The 27,938-nt window shown below is 35.1% G+C and overlaps 1 protein-coding gene across 5 annotated transcripts; it reads left to right on the forward strand.

Annotated features, from left to right (window-relative positions):
* The first annotated feature begins 99 nt into the window (after positions 1 to 99).
* On the forward strand, positions 100 to 23,513 carry LOC138696299 (vacuolar protein sorting-associated protein 26C). 5 transcript variants are annotated; one of them, XM_069821060.1, is made up of 7 exons: positions 100 to 140; positions 1,248 to 1,391; positions 1,477 to 1,707; positions 8,983 to 9,141; positions 14,820 to 14,916; positions 20,746 to 20,871; positions 23,282 to 23,513. In XM_069821060.1, the coding sequence occupies exons 2-7, from the start codon at positions 1,317 to 1,319 to the stop codon at positions 23,362 to 23,364; spliced, it is 771 nt and encodes a 256-aa protein (XP_069677161.1). In that variant the 5' UTR covers positions 100 to 140; positions 1,248 to 1,316; the 3' UTR covers positions 23,365 to 23,513. The 5 variants fall into 5 exon arrangements, with proteins under 5 accessions (XP_069677161.1, XP_069677160.1, XP_069677164.1 ...); XM_069821059.1 differs by lacking the exon at positions 100 to 140 and adding an exon at positions 209 to 295; XM_069821058.1 differs by lacking the exon at positions 100 to 140 and adding an exon at positions 218 to 383.
* Positions 23,514 to 27,938: the final 4,425 nt, after the last annotated feature.

A 27,938-nucleotide genomic window follows, 5' to 3' on the forward strand; every position in this document is an offset into this window, starting at 1 on the left:
AATAGTACCAAACATGTTCCGTTCTGTGGAACAGGCGTTGTCATAATGTAGTTCCAAAGCGAAACGAGTATTTGTAACCGCCTAGAGTAACCGCAAGTATTTCGTACTAGCTCAGAGCAACACTGTTATTTTGGAACAAGGTACTGTTACTTTTTGGAACAGTTCCAAACAAGGAACGGTTCCAAAATAACTGTTACGTTATTTTTTCCCCACCACTAATTATTGAGTTGGAAAGCTGTCTGACACACTGACATACAGCATGACAAAGGTTTAAGGCGTTGCAGTAACAGTATATGTGAGTTAGTAAACTCTGTGAATTCGAAAAAATGGCGATAAATCTGGATATTAGAGTCAAGAAAGCCAATAAAGTGTACCATGAAGGGGTATGTTAAAGTTGTGTAATGAACGAATGAGAGGGGAAATGGGAGGAGTAACTTTAATGGTACGTGAAAACACGCCCTTGCAAGGGGAGAGTTGGAGCTGTGAAAAACTGAATATATGAGCTCCAAGCCTGTTGGCCACTTGTCTCACTTCGGGTTTCGCCGTCCCAGTGAAGGAGAGCTAGAAATTTCGAGGGGGAAGCCGAAAATGGGCGTAATTGATTAGCTAAAACATACGGGGGGGGGGGGAGAAGTACAACGACCTGATCCGGAGGAGTTAGAAACGCGATGGTAGCAACTAGAAGGAGAAGTGGTAGAAGTCTAGGCACGAAAAGGTAATAGCCAATTTGGCTGTTTGAAGATTCGAACGCGTAGGAATTAATCATCTTAACGGTAATAGCCAATTGGCTCTTTGATGATTTTTCTCAAATCAGAGACCAGCCAATTGGCTCTTTGATAACTCCATTGATCTGTAGAAGGGGACGATTAAATTCTGTTAGATCCCGAGTTTGATGTGAATAATCATTAATTTTGAGCTGCCACCAATGTCTGGGAAAGTGAATGCAGGTTCGTGGCCCATTTCTTTTAGGGCTCATCCCGACATTTGTCTTAGCGCCTTAGGAAAACCACGGAAAAACTTTAGTTAGGATGAGTTGTCGTAATTTCAGAGACTAGCCAGTTGACTCTTGGGTAAGATGACTGTGTGATTCGATGGATGTAGACTAGCCAATTGGCTCTATTACAACTCCTTCGAACAGCGTGTAAGAGGTCTGGTGAAGTTTTGTGTGATTCGTCTTCATGTCTAAGCTTTATCGGTCGTTATGCATTTCAGACTTAATAAAACCTTTACATCGTTACTGATTTTAGGAAAAGATAACTGGTGTCATCTTAGTACAATCTGGCTCAGATGTCAAACACGATGGCATTTCATTAACTATGGAAGGAACTGTCAATCTACAATTAAGCGCCAAAAATGTTGGAATATTTGAAGCATTTTACAACTCTGTTAAGGTGTGTTTTTATTTTCTTTGAGCTGTAACTTAGCAGGTTAGGCGTAACTTAACATTGCACTTACTTTGTCCTTAATTCTTTACAGCCAATCCAACTGGTTTCATGTGTATTGGAGGTTGCAGCACCGGGGAAGATCCCTGCAGGAAAAACAGAGATTCCATTCGAGTTTCCGTTGATTCCTAGAGCAAATAAAACTTTGTATGAAACTTATCATGGGGTGTTTGTCAATATACAGTATCTCTTGCGATGTGAGATGAAACGAAGCTTTCTAGCGAAGGACCTTATCAAAGTAGCTGAATTCATTGTGGAGTATAAGGTAAGTACAGAAAGATCGAAAAGTTTACTGCATCCTCAGTGTATGATTGTACTACTGCATTGAATGCAATTCTGACAGTTGTAAAATTTAATGGTTCTATAGGTACTTAAGTATGTCTTACAGGCAGTAGTAGCATTGCTCTAACCAGACGCGGCTCCTTTGAAAGGGCACAATGTCACACGCCCTTCCTTTCTGTTCTGCTATTAATTTAGAAGTAAATGTTTTGTATTTTGTTATTAAATCAGAATTAGATGCTGAAACTGATCAGGAAGAGAAAAAGGAATTGGTTGGATCACTGGCTGAGAAGAAACTGCCTACTGAAAGATGCACTGAAAGGATGGTGAATGGGAGAATAGTTCAGGGCAGAAGGAGATATCAGATGACATTAAGATGATAAATATGGATCATATGAGCAGACAAAGAGGAAGGCAGAAAATAGGAAAGACTGGAGAAAGCAGGGTTTGCAGTGAAAGACCTGCCCTTGGGCAGGACACTAAATGACTAAATGAAATCAGAATTTTCTTACTCGATAAGATTTTCTTTTCAAGTTACTTTCTACTTTGCTTCAATCTAATAGGCTAGCATGCTTTTTGTAGAGATTCAGTAATCAGGAACGCTATCCTTTTATAGAGATTCAGTGGTCAGGAGCTCTAACACCCAGTGTCCGCGCTGCCAGTATAATGAGATATCCTCGACTGTTATTTAACCGTTGGACATGTCAGTTGCCACTGTTTTTGTCACTGTATACCGTAATGCTTAATAATCATCAATCAGTCAATCTTCTTAATGTATCAGGTGTTTGCTGGCAACATAAAGTCCACTATAGTCCATTGTAGAATCACTAATTAATTGCATATTTATAGTTACTGTAGTTTGTGTGAATATAAATTACATTTTAACTGCATAAATTGGTATTTTTAGCACTTGAAATTGTATTTACCATAGGAGACTAAGTAACTTTCAGAAATGCATTACAAGGCACATATTACAACTCTGCCACATAAATTGCACCACTCCTCTAAGTCTTCAAAACAGGTAGCTGATTGGTAATAACTAGACCTCGGATTTTAGGTTAAATGCCTATTTTCTTCTGTAGGGATAAACTGAAACTAAGCTTAGTTAAATATCTTCACATTTTATATCCGGTTTTATGGTGCCTAAAAATGCCTATTTTGCTCATTGAAACCTATTTTTAAGGTTTTAGAGTCTAAAATTTCCTATTTGTATTTGTCATGTAGGATATATTTTTAAATTTTCGTGTAGCAGTGAAAAAAAAAATTAATGTCATGGGGTGGGTATGGTTCAAATATCCTGTAATAGTTTGATTGTAGGAATAAAGAAATTCCTGGAAGGTGTCTGATTGAGCAGTTTAGCGCTGGATTTAAATATGCAGCCATTGCTTCGGTAACAATGGGAAGAATTTTATTTTGCTTATAAAATGGTTCTGTCTAGAAAAGGCGAAGTTTCACAATATAAAAATTAGAGCAAAACGTTATGTATTGCAATGCCAATTATTCATAATGTGTCAATTGTAAATTCATTGGTAAATCAATTAATTAAATTGTAATACAGTAGCGTGCAAATTAATCCGAACAAGACATATTTTTACATTTTCTGTCATTTTTGGCCTCACAGCTGCTCATACCGCTTTAATTGACATCTGTAGTACGTGTAATTCCATTGTTGAAGGTCTGTCGTTATTATTTTTTTTATAATATGTGACATTTTGCCTGTCGTTTTGTACTTATAAGCATTTCAGTTGTGTTGAAGACTTAATACTGCAATCCTGTGTACATTCTGTCGTCTTCACAAATGGATACAACTCCACGAAAACAGTCTAAAATTATAACATTAGCAGAGCATTCTTGTATGACACAGGCAAATTGCTGCAGAATGTCACATCGGTTTGGCTACTGTTAATTCGATCATAAAACGATACAGGGAGACTGGATCCATCACACCCCAGAAAAAAAAGGAAACTGTGGCCAGAAAAGGAAGACTTCACCTGCAGATGATCGTTTAATTGTCAGGAAAAGTAAATTAAATCCTAGAATAACTGCTGTCGACTTAACCCGCGAGTTAATGGCTACCACTGGGGCGAATATTCACGTCACAACAGTGCGGCGTAGGCTTTTGGAAGCTGGACGAAGGGCTCGTAAGCCTATTAAGAAGCAACTGCTAACCCCTGTTATGTGCAAAAAAACGCTTAATGTGGGCAAAATTACATCAACACTGGACAGTGAATGACTGGAAGAATGTACTTTTTTCTGATGAGTCTCATTTCGAGGTCCACGGCCACCGTGTTTCTTACGTACGGAAAGGATCCGAAAAAGTAACAGCAGCTCATCTCCAACACGCACCCAAATACCCCCCTAAAGTAATGTTTTGGGGTGTTTTACACATGAAGGGCCTGGAGCATTAATACCTATTAAGGGAATGATGAATTCTGACAAATATATTCACTTATTGGAAACCAGAATCGTGCCCCAGCTGCAAAAATCATTTCCGGATGGCAGAGGTGTGTTCCAACAAGACCTGTCACCATGCCATACATCTCGAAAAACTACAGAATTCTTCAACAAGAAGAATATTCAGGTACTCCCCTGGCCAGGCAACTCACCCGACATCAACCCCATTGAGAACTTGTGGTCAATTTGCAAAAGAAGAATGCAAAAAATGGATTGTTCTACAAAGGAGAAGATGATTTCTGCCCTCATTGGTGTATGGTTTTGCGATGAAGAAATGAAGAATATTTGTGGGAAATTAGTGGAATCCATGCCAAATCGTCTCAGAGCTGTTATTAGGAACAAGAGAGGCCACATAGATTACTGAGGTATGTCTTAGATCCTTTTTTTATCCCGTTTGAGTGTTTTTGCATAAGTAATTACGTTGTTCGGATTAATTTGCAGGCTACTGTAAGTTATGAGCACTTATGTATTAGTAACCTTAGAACAGTGAGCCCAATGAATTCATTAATAATTATGTTCCGGTATTCATAATTTAAGACTTAACAGAAGTCCGAGGTCTAACCATAATGTAACTGTGTCGTGAGAGAGAAGAATGTGACTGCATAAGTGCTGCAGCAGTATGTCACTCTTGATACCATTATATTTACACCATCATGGCATTCTAAATTTTATAAGCTTATTTTTAGAAGGGGAGGAGCATGGACTGATTGTTACCTGTTCTATTGTTCAAATTACATAGTATAGTAGTCCCATTATCATAATTTTTTTCATAGGTACTATCATGTATTATCAAATTGAACCTTTGTTACTGTTACAATTATTATATCAAGAAATTTAAATTTATATAGCATTCTTCATCATTTAGACAGTCTGCTGTGACAGAAAGAATGCTATATATATGAAGGGTCCAGGGAAAAAACCAGGTAAGTCACTTTTTCCATGAAATCTGTTTTCTTCGCTGAAACAGTTGACTTACCTACTTCTTTTCCTGTACGCCAAAAATTTGAAGGCAAATAAACCCATGATTAATCTGTTTCTTTTCCTGTTTCATACCTCTAAAGGATAATCCTTTCCATAGGGAATCTAATGCATCTCAAACTCCATCTCGACAAAAAAGTGACTTACCTGGTTTTTTCCCTGGACCCTTCATATTACAAATATAGAATGAACTATTCAGAAGTATCATTTCTTTAATTGGTTAGTGTTCTGAAGCTAAAAATGTGTTAATTACTTTGTACAGATTTTGTTTTTCAATTTTTAACTAAAAATTACATCATTCTTACACACTTATCACAAAAATGGCTACAAATCATACGACTTTAGGAACTTGATTCTTTACAGTTTAATTATGTATCCTAATATACAGTCTTAAAGAATTTACAAGAGTGGCATCATTTGTAACAATTATTGTGATAAATACGTAAGAAAAAAATGTAATTTTGTAGTTAAAAATCGAAAAAAAAAAAAAAAAAAAATCTGTACGAAGCAACTATAGAATTCACCACACATTTTTAGTTTCAGAATACTAGCTAATTAAAGAAATGATACTTCTGAATAGTTCATTCTTTATCTGTGATGTTTTTAGTCTTAAAACTAAAGAATAATGGTATTTTACAAACAACTTCAAATTAATGTAACTATGAAAATATTAAGATTAGGGCACATGTTTATATGACATTTTTTTGTTCAAAATGCCTTCAGATATATGTAAGTTCCGTAAGTGACGGTAAATCCTCGTGAATCACTCTGGCTCACTTAACTCTTTCATCTCCGATAGCATGTGAAATATTTCAGATATACACAAACTGGCAATTACATCGAAGAGGACATCTGATACATGTAATATATTTTTGTACATGAAATACTTTTCAGGATACTAGAATCAACTGTCTTTTTTTTTTTTTTTTTTTTAAATGGGAACCAGCTATGTTTTGTATTGCAAATGTTAAGTTAGCGCTGTCTAATAAGAACTGGCTACTTTACTGACTCATTGAATGTCACCAGTAAGAGTAAAATAAACAATGTCTGACCAAGAATCGAACAGAGGGAGGACAATTCTGGTTATAATTGTGTGTCAATACTTTTATGTCTCACTTCACCATGTGCAACATTTCCATAGTATTAAAATGTACAGTAGATTGTGATTGTGATTTAACTGACGCACAACTCAAACCAGAATTTTTTTGCCTCTGTTCGATCCTTGGTCAGATATTGCTTATGTTCACTCTTACTGGTGACATTCAAACAGTCAGTAAAGTAGCCAGTTGTTATTAGACAGAGCTAACTTAACATTTGCAATGCAAAATATACACTGACCGGCAAAAAAACCCGATCACTTGAAATACAAAAAGTCAAGTTTAAATGTAAATTATGAAGTAATCCCAGAAAGAACATAACTGTAATCGAACTCAATTTAAAAATTACACTTTTATGAACTTGTGACACTTAAATTCACACCTTTCACAATAATTGTGAGTCAATGACCGTTATGTGTTCATAAATTTACACTTTTGTTGGAATTTTGTAAAATTTTTCACTTAACTTACAGCTGAATATTTGTCCATTAAACTTAACTGAACATGATGATTATGCATAAAACTTAAATTCACACTGACAATAACTGAAACAAACATTCAGTATCTGGTGTGTCCTTCTCTGGCCCTAATTACTGCCGCCATTCTCTCAAGCATGGTCTCAATTAAGGTTATGATGTTTCTCTGGTTGATATTGTCCCATTCTTCTTGGAGTGCCGCCTGCAGATCACCTAAGATCTCCGGAACAGGATTACGATCTTGGATACGTACTCCAGAGATGTTCAATAGGGTTTAGTTAAGGACTCTGAGCTGGCCAGTTGAGACGAACAATCTCCAATGCATCAAGATACTGTGATACGTAGTGCACTGCATGTGGTCGAGCATTGTCTCCAATGAATGGAGCAAAGGTCACGACGTGATCGACGAGAATCTCGTTGATGTAGCGGTGAGCGTGAGCGTTGAGACTACCATTCTCGACAATCACCAGTTCTGTTCGGGCCTCCATGGAGATGCTGCCTCACACCATCATGGGGCCTCCACTGAATGGCGTCCTTGCAGACAATGTGCACTCTGCATACTGCTCTCCAGATCGTCTTCAGACTCTTTCCCTGAACTCATCAGAGAACAGCACACTGCTGCACAGTCCATTGGGCATGCTGACAAGCGAATTGCAGACGGTCGACTCGGTGCTGTCTGGTCAGATCTGGTTCCGTAGCAGGTCGTCGTGATTGAAGATTTTGTTCTCCAAGGCGTCGTCGAACAGTCCTCTTGCTCACATTAACACCCGCATATGTTGTAGTCGATTCCGAGCTTCAACTGCTGTGGTATGGCGGTTTCTTAGAACCTGGCTGACGAGAAATCGGTCATCTCAGGCTGAAGTCTTTCTTTTTCTGCCAGATCCAGGTTTTTTGGAGTAACTGTGTTTCCCAGAACCATTTCACAGCCTCTTGCACCATGGTGTATGGTGCTCCTATGGTAGCAGCGTCATAATGGAGGCTGCGTCCGTCATCAATGAGAGCAGCAGCTCTGGCAACGTCGTGGGGTGACAGAGGCATTGTCTGAACTAAACTTACTGACGAAATGGCAAACAAACCATTTTCGACAGTTGTTTTTCATTTTCAAAAAGGAAAGGAAGCAATAAAGCAATAAAACCTCTTCAATTGTTTATGATGACCTACCCCACATGTTCAGCACAGAAACACACTCCTTCCTTGTTAGGCAATAAACCGAAGATTAATTGGTGTGAAAGGCGTGAATTTACGTGTCAAAAGTTCATAAAAGTGTAATTTTTAAATTTAGTACGATAACAGTTATGTTATTTCTGAGATTACTTCGTAATTTACATTTAAACTTACTTTTAGTATTTTTTTCAAGTGATCGGTTTTTTTTTTTTTTTTCTTTGCCGGTCAGTGTAGTTGGTTCCCATTTGAAAAAGAAAGCTAACTCTAATATCTTGAAAAGTATTTCATGCACAAAAAATACATTACGTGTATCAGATGTCCCTTCGATGTAATTTAACTTGTAATTGTTGGTTTGTGAATATCTGAAATATTTCACTCCTATTGGAGGTGAAAGAGTTAAGTGGACCACCTGTATATATATATATATATATATATATATATATATATATATATATATATATATGGTAACCCCTGCACCAAAATTTAAGGATGATTTTACGTGTTAAATATAACAAAACTTTTATTACACTTTTCCTTTGATGAAGCACCGTTAAGCAGGAAAAAAATAGTTTTTGCCCAAGGTTTGCAGTGCTCTATTGCGATAATGTCCCGAGAGAAATGGCTGAATGCTATACAAGCAGATACAGTAAGTAAAAATAATCTGTACAGTTAATGTCTTGAATCTTTTTTTGCAAATTAAACTGTTTAGGCATAAATTTAAACTGAATAATAGCAAAAATCGTTTAAATGAATCTTGCAATGCAGCACATTTCGTGTATTTCCAACTGAGTACAATAGATAGGAAGGGGAAGGTAAGAAGTGCAGACCGCATTTGCTTAAGAGTTATTGCAGCATCCGTGATGTTGCCAAATGCTTCATAGAAACAAATCTCTCCTCATGATCCATTACCATTTTCATTTTGATGCAGAGGTTACTCATCCACTCTGTATAGTGACCAAATTTTGGCTGAGAACATTTTGGTAACCCGTACATAGCAGTGAAACAGTAATATGAAGCAAGTTATAATTAATAAAGCAGTCCATAGTATACATAAAGTTCTACCAATTTCAATTACTACTGAACTCGTTACAGGCATCCTCATGTGAAAAGGCAGTTCCCCATCCAGTAAACTTCTCCATCACACCAGAATCACTGCAGAACATCAAGGACAAAGGCCGTATCCCAAGGTTTCTGGTGACTGGCCACCTGGACTCAACGTTATGCTGTGTCACCAAACCCTTTACAGGAGAGGTATGAGGTGAATTAACTCACTAAACAGTTAAGTTTGTGAACCCAGCAGATTTTGACAGATAAGCTACATTGCTGTTGTGCTCAAAATACCTGAAGTTTAGTTTATACCATTAGTTGTCATGTTTTCCAGCTAGATATTTTTATTCCTTCTTTACTCAACTACTTAATAGGAGTAGAGTAAGTGCTATGTATTTTATGGGTGTTTTCATTGCACAAAGTACATACATCATACTCGTAGCAGTTAGTATCTTTCGGAGGAGCTATGTCCACTATCCGACCTAAAAGTGTTACTAATCTATTTCTTAGTAAATGTGTTTGAATATCTGACATATTTCTAATCTATTCCTTAGTAAAGGTTTTTGAATATCTGACATATTTCTAATCTATTTCTTAGTAAATATTTTTGAATATCTGACATATTTTTGCGTAGATTGATAGTTTTTATTTAATTGCTGTTTGTTCTTTGTGAAACATCTTTTTTAATTTCGTGTAGCCATCTTATGGATTACATTATTCCTTTGGTGGTAGTATTGTTTTGCTGATGTATCTGCAGATATGTGGTAAATAAAGTCAGCTTTGAGAGACTTTCTTCATGAACTTTTGTTCCTTTCACCCATTGTACCATTATTTCATTATTCTTCATAATCATATAAGGATTTTGTGTATTCTTTGTGCTATGGTAATGTCATTAGGTAAAATTGGTAGTGTTATTTTATAAAACCATTCATTTTTTAAGATCTTCAATACATTTAATTATATATTGACTTGTATATGTATAATATTATTATGTGACATCTGTACATCGATTATAAATGTTGTTGTTTTCTAATGCCAGGCGTTTGACAATAAAGTCATTTGACCTCTTGCACTCCAATGTTTTTCAAAGATATTGTCATGGTCAGCGCTGACGCACAGATTTTGAGGTGTTCTGAATCCATTTTCTCGATTTGAGTTGCACAATAGACAGTTAGGGGACCGATAAATTCCAATTCTATGCAGATGCATATATATATATATATATATATATATATATATATAGTGCTTTTTTCTGGAAAAAAAGGTTTACCAGAACTCTATCACTCGATCACATTGTACAACAAAAACGTAGATTTAAAAATATTAGGCCTACATACCTTATATTATAATAAGTTCCAAACGAAGCTCATCTATTTTAAGCTTAACGGAAATTTTGCGATTTCAAGCTATAGTTTCAGGATCAATAACGGAAGATGGCAGCACTAGATTGCATGAGTTACTTTTGCACCAACGATAATAATGAGAAAATGTAAGCTCTTGGACTCGGCAATGGCGGCAATTTTAATTTTCAATTTTGCTTATAAAATGTATCTCGTTGGAATTTGTAATGGCAAAAAGTTTACCGGAACGTGTTCCGGACTGTTCCGGCTGAAAAAAAGCGCTGTATATATGTATATATATATATATATATATATATATATATATATATATATATATATATATATGTATGTATGTATGTATGTATGACTGTGCTTAACTTCATTTAAGGGTTAACTTACCTTTTGTTAAACTGTTGTATTGCTTGTACTCAGAAATTGAGCATTGTGTGCTTGTTCAGTCCCTGAGTCCAAAATGTTGTTGTTATCCTCTTTTGTTTCCACTTTTCCATGGTGTAGGGATTAATATATTTGCAATTAGGTCCGAAGTCCACGAATGGATATTGTAGGCATGCTTCCTAATTGAAGTGGAGTTTCCAACTTTCTGTAGTTTTCTTTATTGTAGATAGAACTTAAAATGATCTTGCCTGTGAAAGAGAGATGAATGAAAGCTACTTGTGCTGTCCCATCATTTCATACTCGCATCCACCTAAAAAAAAAAAAATTCTCATAGTCTAGTTAATAGAACTCCAATAAGAAATAGCAGATAGATGTTGGATCTAATGCCTACACCTGAATACATTTTAAGCTGTCTTTTTTCAGTGGCATCTGCAGCTCTTTTATTAATTATATAGATGTTTTAAAATACTTTATGAATTGGATGGTAGAAAAAGAAGTGTTTTTTAACTATAGCGGATACTTAATTTTTGTCATTCATCCATATGAAGCCAGTTGTGTAGACCAATTTACCAATGGAGTTGTTGCTCAGAATGCATCGTAGGAGACTGGTCTATGCTATACTCGTGATGATGATGATGATGATGATGATGATGATGATGATAATGATGGTGGAGATTTTTTGGGATGTCAAAGGAGAACCGGGGCTCCCAGAGAAAACCACTGCATTGCCTAGTCCGCGGACTTGCCCAATGCAAGTTATAAATCAGGAGTATGCCGGGGATGGAACCTGGGTACAAAGATAAATTGAATGTACACATAAATTGAATAAATTGCAGATTGGTAAGAAGTGTGAAATCTGAAGGTCATCAGAAAATGTAACCAAGATCACTGAAAATGTAAATTGAAAGCTAGACATCTGCGTTACCAAAACTGAAGAGACTCGACTCGACTGGAAAAACAGGCTTACTAGCCTAGTATACGAAGAAGAGGAAACATTATAGTTTTCATTGATTTCTATAGAATTTTTTGAATACTAGTCGTGTGTCATTACGAAAGTTGGATGGTTGTTCATTGGCACTAGAATTTTAGTGGATTTGAGTTTTTTTATTTCACTCCCCAATACAACATCTGTACTGTTGGTATTTAGATAATTCGTACCTAACATTACATGTGTTTCTTTGCATATCATGAACTTATTTGGATCTAAATCTGTTTTGCGAGATGTCCAGCTTGACACTCATGGCTGCTGGCAATGTTAAATGTTGTTCTATAACTGTAAGATGTTGAATTTGGTTACCTTCCCACTGAGATATAAGTTTACTTGAAAAAGAATTGTACCATTCATTTGCTTGCAATTAATAATCATTGATTATGCAAGTATAAGGCAGCTTGGCAAACTATTAATAAAACCAGAAACAATTGTTCTCAAATTAAAGTTAATATTTTTAATGGTCGATGATTTCAATAATTATTTTATAAATTCAGTGAAATAAATTAATGATAATGTTATCGAATGTAGTGACAACGCATTACACTTTTTTAAGAACATGAATTTGTATAGAAACCATTTTTAGTATAAAAGAACACAAGAATACGTCTCTATAAAACCATTGCAAGGCCAGTGTTAAGCTATGGTAGTGAAGCATGGATAATGAGAAGGGATGAAAACAGGATAACAGCAAATGAGATGCGATTTATGCGATATAGGTCTTGCAAGCAGGGAATACCGACAGAAGGAATGCGAATGAAATACTGCGATAAGGAAGAGCGGGCAACAGGAAAGGTTACGAGATAGCTTGAGTGATATTCAAGAGTACAGTTGGAAGTGAAATGACATTGATACAATCAGTCTTGCGTTGTGATAGTTACATTACGACTTTAGTATGTTTCATTGCATGTGAATACGCGTCTTGTATCACATGGTATTATTATTTCATTTGTAAACATATGTTGCGCATTTAATTAGCTTAGAATGTTTCTCTTGCTACGTTCTTTATTTCATTCATTCATTCATTCATTTTATTCCATAGATCTTACATGAGCAATGAAGCTTTAAGATGTGGAACATGTCAACATTTTACAATATTACAATTACAATTTTTACAAATTTTTATACTTTTACAATTTAGTAATTTTCTACAATTTTTACAATTTTGTACAATTTTTTTACATTTTGGCGAGATGTAGTGAGATGAGATGAGGTCCGAGGATTCGCCAAAATATTACCCGGCATTTGCCTTTTCGGTGGGGGAAACCTCGGAAAAACCCAACCAGGTAATCAAATCAAAGGGGTTGATGCCAAGGACTCGCCATAGACCATCCGGCTTCAGTCCCACGGCTGGGGAAAACCTCTGAAGAAACCAAAGTCCAAAGGGGGATCCAACCCAAGCCCGAATGCAGCTCCGGATCAGCAGCCCAGCGAGTCTGCCGACTGAGCTACATCGATGGCTCTACTAAAAGTATACAATACATAGCCAATCAGATTATTAAATTTACAAACGCAAACAATCATTCATAAGTTGAGCTATATTATAATACAAAACAATTTAATTAAATTTAAGGCATAAACAATTCAACCAGTTGTGATATACAGAAATTGATAATACATATCATGCAAACTACTTCAAATTACAAACACAAACAATTTATCAGTAGAGCTATATAGATTACTATTCAATTTCCTTAGCGATGTCCTCATTTGTTCATCTTCTTGGAAGAGACAGTACTTCCATCAGCTCTCACCTCTCCCCCCTCGGCGTGCCTACATACACACGTCAAAACATACAGCAACACCACCATTGCTTTTTGGTAATTGTTCCTTGCGCGAGCTATATACAATAGGATGTACAAGGTGGGACCATGTAACGAAATGGGAAAGTAATGGAAGAACTGGGACTAAAGCTAATTCTCCACTATATACAAAATTGCCAGGCAAACTGGATGGGCCAACTACAACAGATGTCATCACCCAGAATCCCAAGAGCTATGGTTCATTATCTTCCTTAAGGAGAGAGATCACTGGGACGTCCCAAGAAATGCTGGAGGGACAATTCTTTTTTGAGACATTGTATGACATTAGTGCTGAACTCATTAAAAGTGTTATTCCATATATTGTTGTTCCACTGGCTATTTGCATAAACTGTTACCTAATTCTCTAAAAATCTCTAAAAACGATTTCCATATACAAGAAAGGCAACAGCTCTAAACCAGACAATTTCAGACCAATTTCCTAGTTCCAATATTTTCTAAAATAATCGACAGTATATGAAAATCCAATTAATCCATTATTTTGAACACAGTTCTTTATTATCGAATTTTTAATTTTGTTTCAGAAACGGCTTGAATACATTAGACATAGTTGAAAAACTAGTCTCATCTGTTATTTCTGGTTTTGAGGCCCATAAAAGCTTGTAAACCATTCTGTATTACTTACCTATGGAACTTTTGATTGCATATCTCGACTCTCCTGTATACATAAGTATTTTTGAGTATTGCATATTGTTAATGTTATTTTGTTGTTTATTTAAATGTATTTCTTTTATCTTTGTTTTGTAATTATCTTTTTATAGCTTTTTATATATATAACATCACTCTCGATGCTCATGGCATTAAATATAATAGACATTAAATAAACTAAAAGTGTGTAAAACAAGAATTCAGTTATGCAAATCTGGCTTTCAGGTAGAAGCTCCCTGTAAAGCAGGCTTGAATAATTTCAAGGGAAAAATTGTTCCAGGGCCGGGTTTGCATAATATATTTGTTACTATTGGTACGTTAACAGAAAGCCACAATTTAAGTCACGCAGAATTGTGTGCACTCAAAGTTGGGTTTCTGGCATCTTGTCAGCCCATTCGAGTTGTATGGATATAAAGGGAAGAATTGTGACGGTGTCGTGTATAATTCCTGGGGTAGCTCAGTCAGTAGAGCATTCATGTGCTAAACGAAGGGTCCCGGGATCAATACCCAGCTCCGGAACAATTTTTCCCTTGAAATTATTCAAGAATTAAGTGTTGACTTAAAATTAAGCATTTGAATTATGTCAAGACTTTCAGACGTAAATAAATTTTACAAAATTGCACTTTGTGATGCCGTCTTCATGCCAGTCATGATTATATTAAAACAAGAGGATGTGATGCTATGTTCCAGCTGGTGGTGGAGCGCTGTGAGCTGCCCATAAAGTCTGTAGAGCTACAGTTAGTCCGTGTGGAGACATGTGGCTGTGCAGAGGGCTATGCACGAGATGGTAATAAAACATTAACTTTTGAGGATGTTTCCTCATTTAGCATTCCAATATTATACATTTAGCAATGAAAGAGTAATGGAACGGACGCAGAATATCTGCATGGAAATATCATATGTACTTCGGTACATTAAAATAATATATATTATACATTTAGGCTTTATGTTGAATCTTAGAAACTTCATTTTGAGAGGCATGTCTTGAAATGTATTGTAGTGTTAAGTCGCATGTTGTGCCGAAAGTTATAAACAAATGTTGAATCTGGCAATATTTTGTTCCAACACAGCATATTCTTGTCATATACTGTAGAGCTTTGCATTTTGAAAAGCAATTTGCAGCACATATTTATTAAAATGTTGCATATAAAATTTTTTTGCCATTTTGTTCCAGCATAGTATATCCTTGTCATGTACTGTAGAGCTCTTGCATTAGGTGCTGAAAATCCTACCTATTTGTACACATCAGTGCAAAATGTTATCAATTGTCTGTCTATTTCTGGTGTGTATGTGTGTATGTATGAATGAATGTATGTATGTATGTATTCACACTGCAAATGGGTAAATACCTGGTGGCAGTGGTAACTAATTACACTCAATAATGACAATTAATAATAAATACAGTTAATAATAAATTAATAATAATAATAAATAATAACAATAGTATAATCATATTAACAAGGAGCATCCTAAATTAAATGAAGCGCGATCACTTAAAATAACATTTAAAGTAAATCTAATTTGTATCTTAACCCTAAGTTCGAACTAAAATCCAGAGTATGATATGTTCATACATGCACAAGTACCTGTCAGCACTACACTCATTTCGCTGTCAACTCACTCACTGCACTGGAACTACGACACATTTCACTGTTCAAATACTTTGCACTAGCACTATAAACTATAAAACTTCACTGACACAACACACTTCACTGATACAACACTTTAAATAACAAAACATCAATTACACCCTTTAAATAGTGTGCATAATATACTACCGTCTATTAATAAAGTCCTTAAGCCTATTTTTAAATATATTTTTGGTTATTGATAAAGCCTTTAGTAAATCTGCAGGTAAAGCATTCCAGTCCCTGATAGTACGATTGAGAAAAGAAAACTTTCCAGTGTTCGTCCTCTGTCTTTTTTTCCCTCAATTTATGTGAGTGGTCATTCCTGAAGAGTAATTTGGCAGCTGCAACCTATTTTTTATTACTCACCAGGCAGGCTCACCTCTGTATGTTTTGAACATGGAGCATAATCGAATTCGTGTCCTCCTGTCCGTGAGTGTGTCCCATTTTAATATTGAACTATTACGACCACTTGAGAGCCATTTTTTAATCTTTTCCAATGTCTTAATATGTTCTAATCTGTAAGGATCCCAACATACAGCACCGTATTCCATTACTGGACGAACTAGTGACTTATATGCAATCTCTTTGGATTTATCAGAGCCTTTTCTTAGTACCCTCATCACAAAGTGTAACGCTGTCCATGCTTTTCCCGCTGTGTCAGTAACGTGTCCCCCCCCCAGCCGAGATCGCTGCTAAAAGTTATTTCTAGGTATTTACATTTGTTAACTTCTGGAATGGTTTCACTCCCTAACATATACAATGCATTTATTTTATTTCTTTTTCTTGTAAAAATGGCAGCTTTGCTCTTAAGAGAATTTATTTTCATTTTGTTGGCCATTGCCCAATCGTTTATTCTATTGAGGTCATTCTGAAGAAGAGTAGTATCTTCATAACTTTTTATTTCCCTGTATACGATACAATCATCCGTGAATAAGCAAACCCTGAACAAGATGTTAACTGGCAGATCATTTACAAAAGCCAGGAATAGAAGGGGCCCCAATAAGGGTCATGATAAAAATCATGACAAGGACCACGACATGAACTACGACAGGGATCATGTCATGGCTGAAAAAGATAAGAGAGCACGCACCTAAAGACAAACAAAATTTACACAACTATAGAAAGAACTGCTTAATATGAAAAAGATAGTGCAGGAAAATTACCAAAATAAACTTTTCAAAGGTAAACAATACAGGTGGAGGGAATTTTATAAATATATGAAGAGAGACTAGTGTATTTTATATTACTGACTACATTGAAGAACTGTTCGAAAAGTTTGAGGCAGACATTATTACTCTTGAAAACTGGTTAGGCGCAAATAGGCTTTCTTTGAATTTATAAAAAAACTGTGTATACGATTGGGAGGGGAAACCATGATTCCCTATCTAGTGTGTATATATTTTTTTCACTAAACCTTCATTTTATTATATTATTCCGAAAGAATTAAAATTTAATGATTCTGTAATACAAAAAGTTGCATCAGTTAAATTTTTAGGTTTGATTGTTGATGAACATTTAACATGGGATAAGCATATTTTGTCTGTCTGTAAGAAAATTGCTCCAATGTCTGGTATTTTGAAAAAGCTTAAAAGATCTTTGCCTATATCTTGTCTCTTGAATGTATATTATGCTTTTATCCATTCTCATTTAATGTATATATCATTTATTTGGGGACATAATAAGAAAACTGCTTTGAGACCTTTACAAATTATTCAAAATAGAGCTTTAAGAAATTTATTGGGTTTTCATTATTTGACTCCAGTTAAATATCTGTAACACAAGAATTTATTAAAGAAATAAAGCAAAATAAGAACAAATAGTAAGATAACATAAAGTTTTGGGCAGAAAGAAGAAAAAGTTTGAAACCATGAAATAAATAAATCAACTGAGAATTAAAATAAATAATCTTCCCAAAAACGTATTTTTAAACAATTCTTAAAACACCGGCATATTTGGTAAAATTCTATATTCTAAAGGAAGTTGGTTAAAAGTTGTTAAAAAATGGTGAAGTCCTATTGTTCCGTAAGTTACTGAGCTATGCTGAGAAAAAAAAATATTTTCTTTTTGTCTTGTTAAATAAGTATATATATCTTTATTAAACTGAAATATAATATTATTATTAATAATTTTGTACATGAAAATAGCAGCACCTAATTTGATAATTGATTCAACTGGTAGAACGAAAGAAAATTGCATTGAAATAAGGAAAGTACCATATGACACCATGACAAAGACAACAAGAATCACTGTAAGGACTATGACTTGGACCACGACAAGGATCACAACCACAATGGGTATGACAAAGAAACAAGGATCACAACAAGGACTATGATAAGGGACAAGGATAATGATAAGGATCATGACATGGACTACGACAAGCATCACAATGAGGAACATGGTAAGGATTATGGCATGATAAGGATCATGAGGAGGACCAATATCTCAATAAGGACCATAACAAAGACAACAAGAATCACGAAAAGGGCCATGACATGATCCCTGTCGTGGTTCTTGTCATGATTTTTATCATGACCCTTATGGTGGTCCTTTTCTTTTCATGGTCCTTATGGTGGTCTTTGTTGTCTTTGTAATGATTCTTATTGTGGTCTTTATCATCTTTGTTATTGTCCTTATTGTGATACTTAATGTCTTTGTTATGGTCCTGATTGTGATCCTTCTTGTTTTTGTCATGTTCCTTGTCGTGGTTGCTGTTCTGCGCGTGGCCATTGTCTTGATCTTTTGGTCCTTATCATGGTCCTTTTTGTCTTTGTCATGGTTCTTGGTCCTTGTCTTTGGTCTTATGATCCTTATCATGGTCCTTGTTATCTTTGTTATGTTCCTTTTCATGTCGTGATCCTTATCATGGTCCTTGTTGTAGTTATTGTGGTTGTTGTCTTTGTCTGCTCCTGTATTTGTCATTTCAGTGTAATATTGCTTTTCCATTTGGCAAATGACTTTTGTATCACACGGTAGTAAATCTAGTCTTCATCACAAGGTGTAGATTAAAAGCAGTAAGGCTACATAGAGCTACTCAGTATCTTGTGCATCTACCGCCATGAAAATATTTGAGGCGACCTGCACATGTTCCAAAGTCTTTTCAAAGAGGAGGTCAGCATTCTCACTTGCACGCTTCCCCCCCTCCCCCCCCCCATAGGATGTCTTCCTAAATGGATCAGGCTATGTTAGTAGCTGAGGATACTGTTTTCGTATGTGCTGGTGTAATTTTGTTCCTTCTTGGTGCAATTGTTTTGTGAATATTGGCACTGCATCACTCAGCTTGATAGCAGTAAACTTTTTTTTCTCAACTCTTGTGCTCCTTCATTATCAAAGGAGGAATGTGGTTATGTTCAGTATTGCATTGCATCATGGTTGTGATAGTTTTTGTGCTATTAATACAGGAAAGAAAATTAGTTTTTACATCCTGTATAAAAACTGGTTTGTTTACACCAAGTAAATTACGGTACTAGTAAACTTAAATTATGTGTAATTTACATAAAAAAACTTAACGAAAGAATTACCTTACCAACCTTGATTGCATTGGCTTAGTATTTGGATGAGTTCAAAATGTGATCTCAAATTGAGATTTTCCTTAATCGCTCCAGAAAAATATCATGAATCATCACTTCTTTCCAAACTCTTGTTGCTCATCAGTCTGTAAACATGATATTTTATTTAACTTTTGCAATTAGAAGTGTCTCACTCTAGTTTGAAATTTGCAGTCGTAGTAGCATGTAGGAATAGTGTTTGGATAAGAGCCACATGACTGTGAAAGCATGGTAATAGCCACTGTATTCAGATGCTAGTTAAAGTCACATAATTCTGGGATGACAACAGATTTAGTAAATTATTTCCTGTTACCACATATCCAAGTTAAAAGATTATTCCAAAATAACTGAAAATTTGCGAACTGGCCGTGTCTGGCTGCTGACAGCTGATTTATTCATGTTGTGATGATACAGGTTTAAGTCCCTTTATTGTTTTAATTACATCGTTTATTTGTAGACACTGGATTGTCACTACTGTCAATATTTTGTTTTGTTACTATTAACAATCATAACTGTCACTTACATATCAACGTGCTGTTTACTTGGTGCATTCTCCATTGCATGTGATTCAGTTCTCTATTGTTACTGTAGATTGCAGAGTTTTATGAACCAGGTCAAAAAACTCTCCCAATGGTCATCCATGCACTCTAGTACAGTCTGTGTCATTCTTAATTTTTATTTTTCCCTGACTAAGACGAATGCCAGGTAAGTCCATGGCGAATCCTCTGCCTCATCTCGCCATCACCAAGTCCATCTACTCTAAAAATCTCACAGTTAATATAGCGTCATTAAATAACAGACTAAAATGTTTTGTTCCTTCTTTATTTCTGCTGTGCAAGCAGCATCATGATTCAGATGTTGGAGCTTTGTCATCAGATGAGAAGAAATTTAATAATAATAATAATAATAATAATAATAATAATAATAATAGTAATAATAATTCACTCATTGTGGTTGTTATAGTTTGATGTCCAACTTCATTGGACATTAGAATTTCTGGTTTAAGAAATGTAAGTATAAATTAAAAGTTGTCTATTACTCGATAGACTGTGAGATTGCAGGATATGTGTCAGAGTAATTAGATTTCTTTCCTATACTCAGGTGCAATTTGTACTTCTTCTGTTTTTGTTTTCATAATTTTAGTTGGTAGCTCCTGCTGCTAAGTTCAACAGTAACAATCCCTGTAATTGAGTTTCAGCTTTCAGAGTCATTTTGTCGATAGGAATAACAATTGTAATGACTCCAACAAGGAAGTACTAAGCCATTACAATTGTGACAAAAGTAGGTTCATCTTTAAAATGTTCTGTTTTTCATAATAATTACAGATATGTAAGGGTTAGAAGAAAATTCTTTTGAAAACGCAAGTCACTATGCAATAAATAGTGTGAAAGTGGACTGTAAGAACACTGAACCATCTTCAGCTCTCTTCTTTCCTTGCAGCCACAGAGATACAGAATATTCAGATTGGTGAGGGTAATGTTCCCTGTGGCATGGCGATACCCATTTACATGATCTTCCCTCGGCTCTTCACCTGCCCCACTCTTTCCACCAGCAATTTCAAAGTCGGTGAGTAACATTATCATTCCAAGAGTGTACGGCTATTCATAAGTATGTTGCCTGTAAATACAATAAAACTTCATTTATATGTTTTATGAGGGACTAAAGAAAAAAAACGTGTAAGTGAGAAGAAACTTATAACTGAAGTGACATTTAATAACATTTGAAATAGTATTTGAAGACTATATGTGGAGAACAAATTAAGTGTAGTAAAACTTATACAAGAGAAATTTACAACTTCGCAGTTAAGCCATCTTTGAGTGTATAATTCAGTGCCTAAATTCTTGAAGAATGTAAGATTATTAGTAGAAAATCTTAGCTGCTTAGAGCCAGAGCTGTCTGATATATTACATTTTAAAATTCCAATCCATAAAATTGTTGGAAATTGAGTAAATTTGTTCTTCCACTATGTTCTTCATTTTAATAACAATTATGTGATTATTTTACAAAAAGTCAGTTATTTTGGACTGTTTGCTCCTAAGGAATAAACAATGTCCTCAAATTATGATAATTGTTCCATAATTTGTTCAGTTACATCATGGTGTGTTAAAAAATGATTTACTGTTTCTAACGGTTGGAGGCAAACATGGGTAGCTACGAATTTTAAAGTGGGCTGCATCTTGAAAATGAACACATACTTTATTTTTAGTGTTCTTACATTTTCACAGCAAACCTAATTTCGGAAAAAATTAATTTAGAACATATGTTGTTTTCTAATGCCAGGCGTTTGACAATAAAGTTATTTGACCTCTTGCACTCCAATATTTTTCAAAGATATTATCATGACCAGCCAATGAAGCACAGATTTTGAGGTGTTCCGAATCCATTTCTTGGTTTGAGTTGCACAATGGGCAGTTAGGGGACTGATATATTCCAGTTCTATGAAGGTGTTTAGCCAAACAATCATGGCCTATTGCCAATCTAAATGCAGCTACAGACGATTTTCGTGGTAAATCGGGAATTAACTGTGGATTTTGATGCAGAGAGTTCCATTTTTTCCCTTGGGAACATATAAATGACGTTTTGTGTTTCCTGGGATTTAAAATGCGACTGTACTAGTTTAAAAAACATAAACGAGAAATGTATAACAGAAATAAATTAACATGAAAAGTATAAGAATTTTGCCAGCAAAACGTCTAAAAGAAGTTTTAATGTATATAAAACTAAAGAAGACAGTTTTGTGCTAAAAATTTCTGTTGAATACATCAGTGTAGATGGAAATATAAAGCAAGAGAGGTTACATTTGTACTGAAATTCCTATTGAAATGCATCAATTCAGACAATGCACGGCATATATAGAGCGTTCGCTTACATAATGTAGGTCGACTGGTGACACGCAACTGGCACAAAGGCCATGCATCACACTGCAAACTGTCTCCCATATGCTCGACAGTCCAGTTCAGTCTCTCTGTAGGAGTGATTGTGTTGATGTTACATTGCGTGTTTTCTTTTGATTGTGTTAGTGAAGTGTGTAGATTAGCTTGCTCACATGGCACCACAGAAATTTACATTAGAGCAAAGGATTTTCATGGTAGAGACTTGTCTGAAAAAGAGTAATTGCGGAAAGGTAAAAAGACGATTTACAAGAAATTTTCTAATGTTACTGTTCCGCGTAGCAACAGCAGCAGACGACCATTCCAAAATCTAAATTTAAACACTTCACTAACACAATCAGAAAAATAATACGCAATCTAACTTCAACACGACCACTCCTACAGAGAGACTGAACTGCACTGCTGAGCATGCAGGAGAAGGTTTGCCGCATGTTACATAGCCTTTGTTCCAGTCGCATGCCGCACAGTCGACCTACATTGTGTAAGCAAACACTATGTACAACTTACCAGCATTATAACCAGTCATAACACTCATTTTTAGAGGAGGGTCCCGGCCTCTCTTCCACATGAGAGGAAAATAAATGTGCGGTGAATGATGGTGTTTTAGGCCTATAGTCCCATACAAATAATATGCCGGTAAGAGGTAGTAGTCATTCAGATGACATCCAGTGCTTCTCTATAAATCATTTAGAACACTATAAATTATTTCAGTGATATTCAGTTTTGTTTCGAAAATAATCTAATGTTCGCAGATGTCATTCTCGATATTGATGGGGGTGGGGAGAGGAAGAGAGAGAGAAAAGACGTTCATCTTCTGGCTTGTTCATTAAATAAATTATTGTATTAACCGTAGCAAGAAAATCTTAATCAGATTAACTGGAGAACATGAGAATATTCGAAATAACTGCTATAACACGTGTTCTTGTGTCTTTTCCAACTGCAGGCAGTTGACATTGGCTGCCTGTGGACAAGTAATGTGCTTTTTTGTGTGTGTATCCACTTGCTAAGTTCTGTACAACACCTATAATGAACTGATTTGGAAAACTAAAGCCTTTTTTTTTTTAATTGATTTCTGTTACTTTCAGAGTTTGAGGTGAATATTGTGATTATCTTCCAAGATGACCACCTCATAACAGAGAACTTCCCAGTTGTGCTGACTCGCTATTGAAAGTAGGTAATGTCTTATCCCTACATACTTGTACGTGCCTCAGGCTGCTGGTTTTCAAACTTTTATGGACAATTGTGGACCAGTTTCGTGTTAGGTTATAATACTGTACTCAGGAAAGGAATCAATACAGAAAGTTCTGATGCATTGTTTTCCTCATATTTATGATTAAATAGATGATAGTTATGTAACATACAAGGAATGATTCTGTATATAAACCAACAAGCAGAAGAGATGTTGAAGCTGGAAAGAGAAGACAGCTGGGTAGAATCTTAGAAGAGGCCAGAGCAAGTAAAGGCCTAGTTCACGAAGTGAGAAGGTGGAAAGAGAAGAAAATGAAAAAGAAGAAGAATGATAATTATCATGTTACTCAGAAAGTGTGTCCTTTTTCTAACAAGCGAACTCTTGATGAACTTCTGTCGAAACCTTTCCTTAAATTGGACACACTGTTAGATCTTGACAGCAGATAGACAAATATAAAAAATTAACTGTCCATACTAATTATAGGAGTGTGAAAACTTACTTAGTATGTTGCATTAAGAAACAACGATGTGTACTTGAAGAGAGTAGTTGAGTTACCCTTCTGCTTAAATGCCTACTTTGTTGCATTACATGTAATATAATGACCTGCACTTAACATGCTTTGCTAGCTACCATAAGTGAGCACTATCTGTTTAAGGAGGGAGTACTCAATTTTTCTATACTCTTTTATTCAAGATTTAATTTTGCATTATTACGTTTAATATGGGCAGCTAATATTTTTGTGTTTGTCAATCTGCTGTGCGCAGTTTGAGGGGATGTTTCGAACATGAACTCATTAACAGTTTCCTTGTAAGGTAAAATATTTTATGCTTGCAAGGATCTAAAAAATTACTGGTAACATAGTACCTTTTGTTTAGTTTGATTGCCTGAGTGGGAGTTGAAGCTCACTTAATGATGGATGTTTTATATATAAAACCTTTTTTTAATAAATAACGTTTTTTTTTTCTGTTCAAAGTGAGAGATTAATATTACTTTATTTAGAATTTATATTGAAAAGTGTAAGATTATCTTTACAGCTGTAACTAGTCATTTGTTCAGCAGTTACCAACGTGCTAGAATGAGATGGTGCCAGCAAAACAGTCGTGAAAAATAAGTTTTACATATGCGTGAGTTGTAAATGACGTTTCATTATTGTTTATTGTGTAGACTCCTGAAATTCTGTGGCTATTCAAATTTCGGCCCTCAAGCAATGAAAATAAATTATTTTGTTCATGTATAAGAAAATACCAATATGCATAAGCTACTTCTCAATATAGTTATTCTCAGAATGGAGACACAGTCATTTAAAGTTTGTGTGACTGCAACCTGTATATTTTTGTGTGGCTTTACTTTGTTTATAGTGTTTTTTTTTCTCTCTCTTTATTTCTTGAGCAGCTTTACTTTGTATATTATAGTGTATTTATTTCTGTTTATTTATATTATTGTATTTGTATTCCTGGTGTTGTGGAAGAGAAGGCCTGATGGCCTTAACTACACCAGAATAAATAAATAAATAAATAAATAAATAAATAAATAAACAGTTTGAGTTTGAGCTTTTGTATGCCTGTGTCAAAGAAGATTACTGCCCAGGAGTGCAGTCATGATATGAGACCAGCATCGACTCCTCACTGGTATTGAATCACTGCAATCTTAACTTTGTATGTTTTCACGTGGATGAAGAAGGGATAATCACTCAATGCAAGGTCCAGACTAAACTGAGGATGATGAGACTCCTTCCAAACAAACTGAAACTAGTCTAACATAATTCATGTGCATGTAGGCATGTGTGGTTACACATTCAATTATTGAAGGACTCAGTGTCTATCGTGAATTTGTTTTGGATAATCCTGCGCAATTTTCTTTGTGTTTCACTTTACCTCTCTACTGTTATTGCGATTCCTGGTTCATTGAATTGTGTCAGAAGTGCTGCTTTTCTATCCCTGAAAATAGTTACTATCATCTCTGGCAATGTTTGTTTTGACTTTATGGGCTTGTTTTTTTTTTTTTTTTAATATATATGCATTCACTGCTCTGCTGTTTTGTTTCAATGCTCACAAATTGGAAGTATGTTTCATCACTCAAAACAGTATGTTCAAGAAATTAATTTCCAATGAGGATTTGATTAAGGATGTCAAATCATGGCTGACTTCCCAGGTGAGAACTCATTTTGACACAGGAATACAAAGCTTATACTCTAATACACTAATTTATTGTCTTAACTCAGGTGTTGAGAAATAACCTCGACCTGTAGGTATCTTTTTGTATGTACTGTAATAAAATATTTTTTTTTTTTTTTGTGCCAGCATTATCAACAGTTTTCATCGAGAGTGAAAAGCGTTCATAATATGCCACATTATTGTACCAGTACTATAAAATATTTTATGCTCGACTATGCCGAAATTAGTAATTATACACCTGGTAGCAGTCCTTTAATGCATGTCATTAAAGTACACCTATTCATTAAAGTTCAGGTTTTCGATTATTCTCGGATATGCAATCGAAAGACGAGGGAAACGTCACGGAGGCTGGAAATCCAATACTGTCGCAGAAGGTTATGTTCTGTTACTATAATAATTAGCGTTAATTGTAAATAATATTAAAATAAATTCAATTTGTCATCTCGTTTTTCAATTCTAAATCAATTTCCAGGTTATACATTCTATACATTACATCAAGGTCAATGACATTATTGTTCCTCGGAAAAAATCAATACTTTCGCGTCTGCGCACATCTCACAATTCACGACCTATGAACAAGGTCACTTCCGATCTTCTGTCAGATACAAATAAAATGAATACCGGTACTTCTGAATAATTTCAAGTTAGAAATATGGTCGAGCATAAAAAGTCGTATGAAACTTGCCTATAATGGTAATTAAGACGCTCGTATGAAAATTATGAAACTCGCGCTCGTTTCATAAACAAACATACTTGTGTCTTATTTACTACCATTATAGGCTCGTTGCATAATGTACTATTATGCTCGACCATGCCGAAATGTAGTAATTATACACCTGGTAATAGCCCTTTAATGCACCTCATTAAAGTACACCTATTCATTATAATTAAGTTGTTCAGCCAATGAGAAATCACCATTGTACTGATTGTACCATTATAAAACCGCAAGTATCGATTATTTTCGGATATGCAATCGAAAGACAATTAGCAAAAAGTCACGGAGGCTGGAAATCCAATACTGTCGCAAAAGGTTATGTTCTGTTACTATAATAATTAGCGTTAATTGTAAATAATATTCAAATAAATTCAATTTGCCATCTCGTTTTTCAATTCTAAATCAATTTCCAGGTTATATCAAGCCTAATGTTCATGTTATTCTCTGGATTATATCAAGATCAATGACATTCGTGTTTCGGAAAAAATCACTACTTTCGCGTCTGCGCACATCTCACAATTCAGGTCAGTTCCTCTCCTCACTTACATAACCATAACAAGAATACTTATGAATAATTTCAAGTTAATATGGTCGAGCATAAAAAGTCGTATGAAACTTGCCTATAATGGTAATTAAGACGCTCGTATGAAAATTATGAAACTCGCGCTCGTTTCATAAACAAACATACTCGCGTCTTAATTACTACCATTATAGGCTCGTTGCATAATGTACTAACCATGCCAACTAAAACGTCATGACTTCTGTTATGACGGCATAACTTGTGCCATAAAGTTAATATTATGAAAAGAAAGAAACAAAAAGATTTACCATGCTATAATATTTAATACATTGTTATTATCATAGCAACTCCTTTTCTCCATACTCTCCCTGACAGTAAAATCTACACTTCTAACTAAAGTAAAGTAACAAAAGACACATCAAAATTAATTCAGTGGAATGTATGCTTTAGAAATAGCCCAGGCTAAATATATATAGCAGTTAATGGCTAAGGAGTCAACTGATGTATTTATTATCGCAGCTTGCCATAATAAACGAGAATGTGTACAAAAGATTTTGGGGATTCTTTTTAATGGTTCGGATGCAGATGAGATTTCTAAATGTATTTTGAATGAGTTAAATTCGAAACAGATTCCAGCAAAGTTTTAGCTCAAGCATGTGATGATGCATCTGTTATGAGTGGGTCAATTAGGAATAAAGAACTCTATTCTCATGTGAACTATGTTTATTGTTACACCATCAACTGAACCTTGTAATAGAAAAGATAGCTTCTCGAAACAAATCAGCAAGAATATTTTTCTGTAGTCTTTCTGGGTTTCCAGCATTTTTCTCCTAGTCCCCCTATCACATCTCTGCATTAGAGGAAGAAATGCAAATCATATCTTTATTAGTTATGTAGAATTTCAAGTCAAGAACTGTGAATGTCTTATATGAAAATCAAAATGCTCTGTTAAATTGCATGAAGAAATTAGAAATTACTTTGCAGCCAGACAAAACTGCGGGAAATCCGAAGTCTCAGGTTTAACTTTATGGATAAGGATCTTCTGTTTTTGACTCGAATTTTTTCACAGGATAATGACTCGTGTCAAAATTGTATATAGGTAGATCCAATCAAGGCAGATTGACATCATTAAGGTAAAAGAAAG

This window comes from Periplaneta americana, chromosome 3, assembly GCF_040183065.1.
Source record: "Periplaneta americana isolate PAMFEO1 chromosome 3, P.americana_PAMFEO1_priV1, whole genome shotgun sequence".
Classification (NCBI taxonomy): domain Eukaryota; kingdom Metazoa; phylum Arthropoda; class Insecta; order Blattodea; family Blattidae; genus Periplaneta; species Periplaneta americana.

Bases quoted from the DNA above. Each gene is read 5' to 3' on its own strand.
- LOC138696299 (XM_069821058.1), top strand. From the start codon at position 327: ATGGCGATAAATCTGGATATTAGAGTCAAGAAAGCCAATAAAGTGTAC. The intron at 384-1,247 runs GTATGTTAAAGT...TACTGATTTTAG, and splicing joins ATAAAGTGTACCATGAAGGG to GAAAAGATAACTGGTGTCAT. The intron at 20,872-23,281 runs GTGAGTAACATT...TGTTACTTTCAG, and splicing joins CACCAGCAATTTCAAAGTCG to AGTTTGAGGTGAATATTGTG.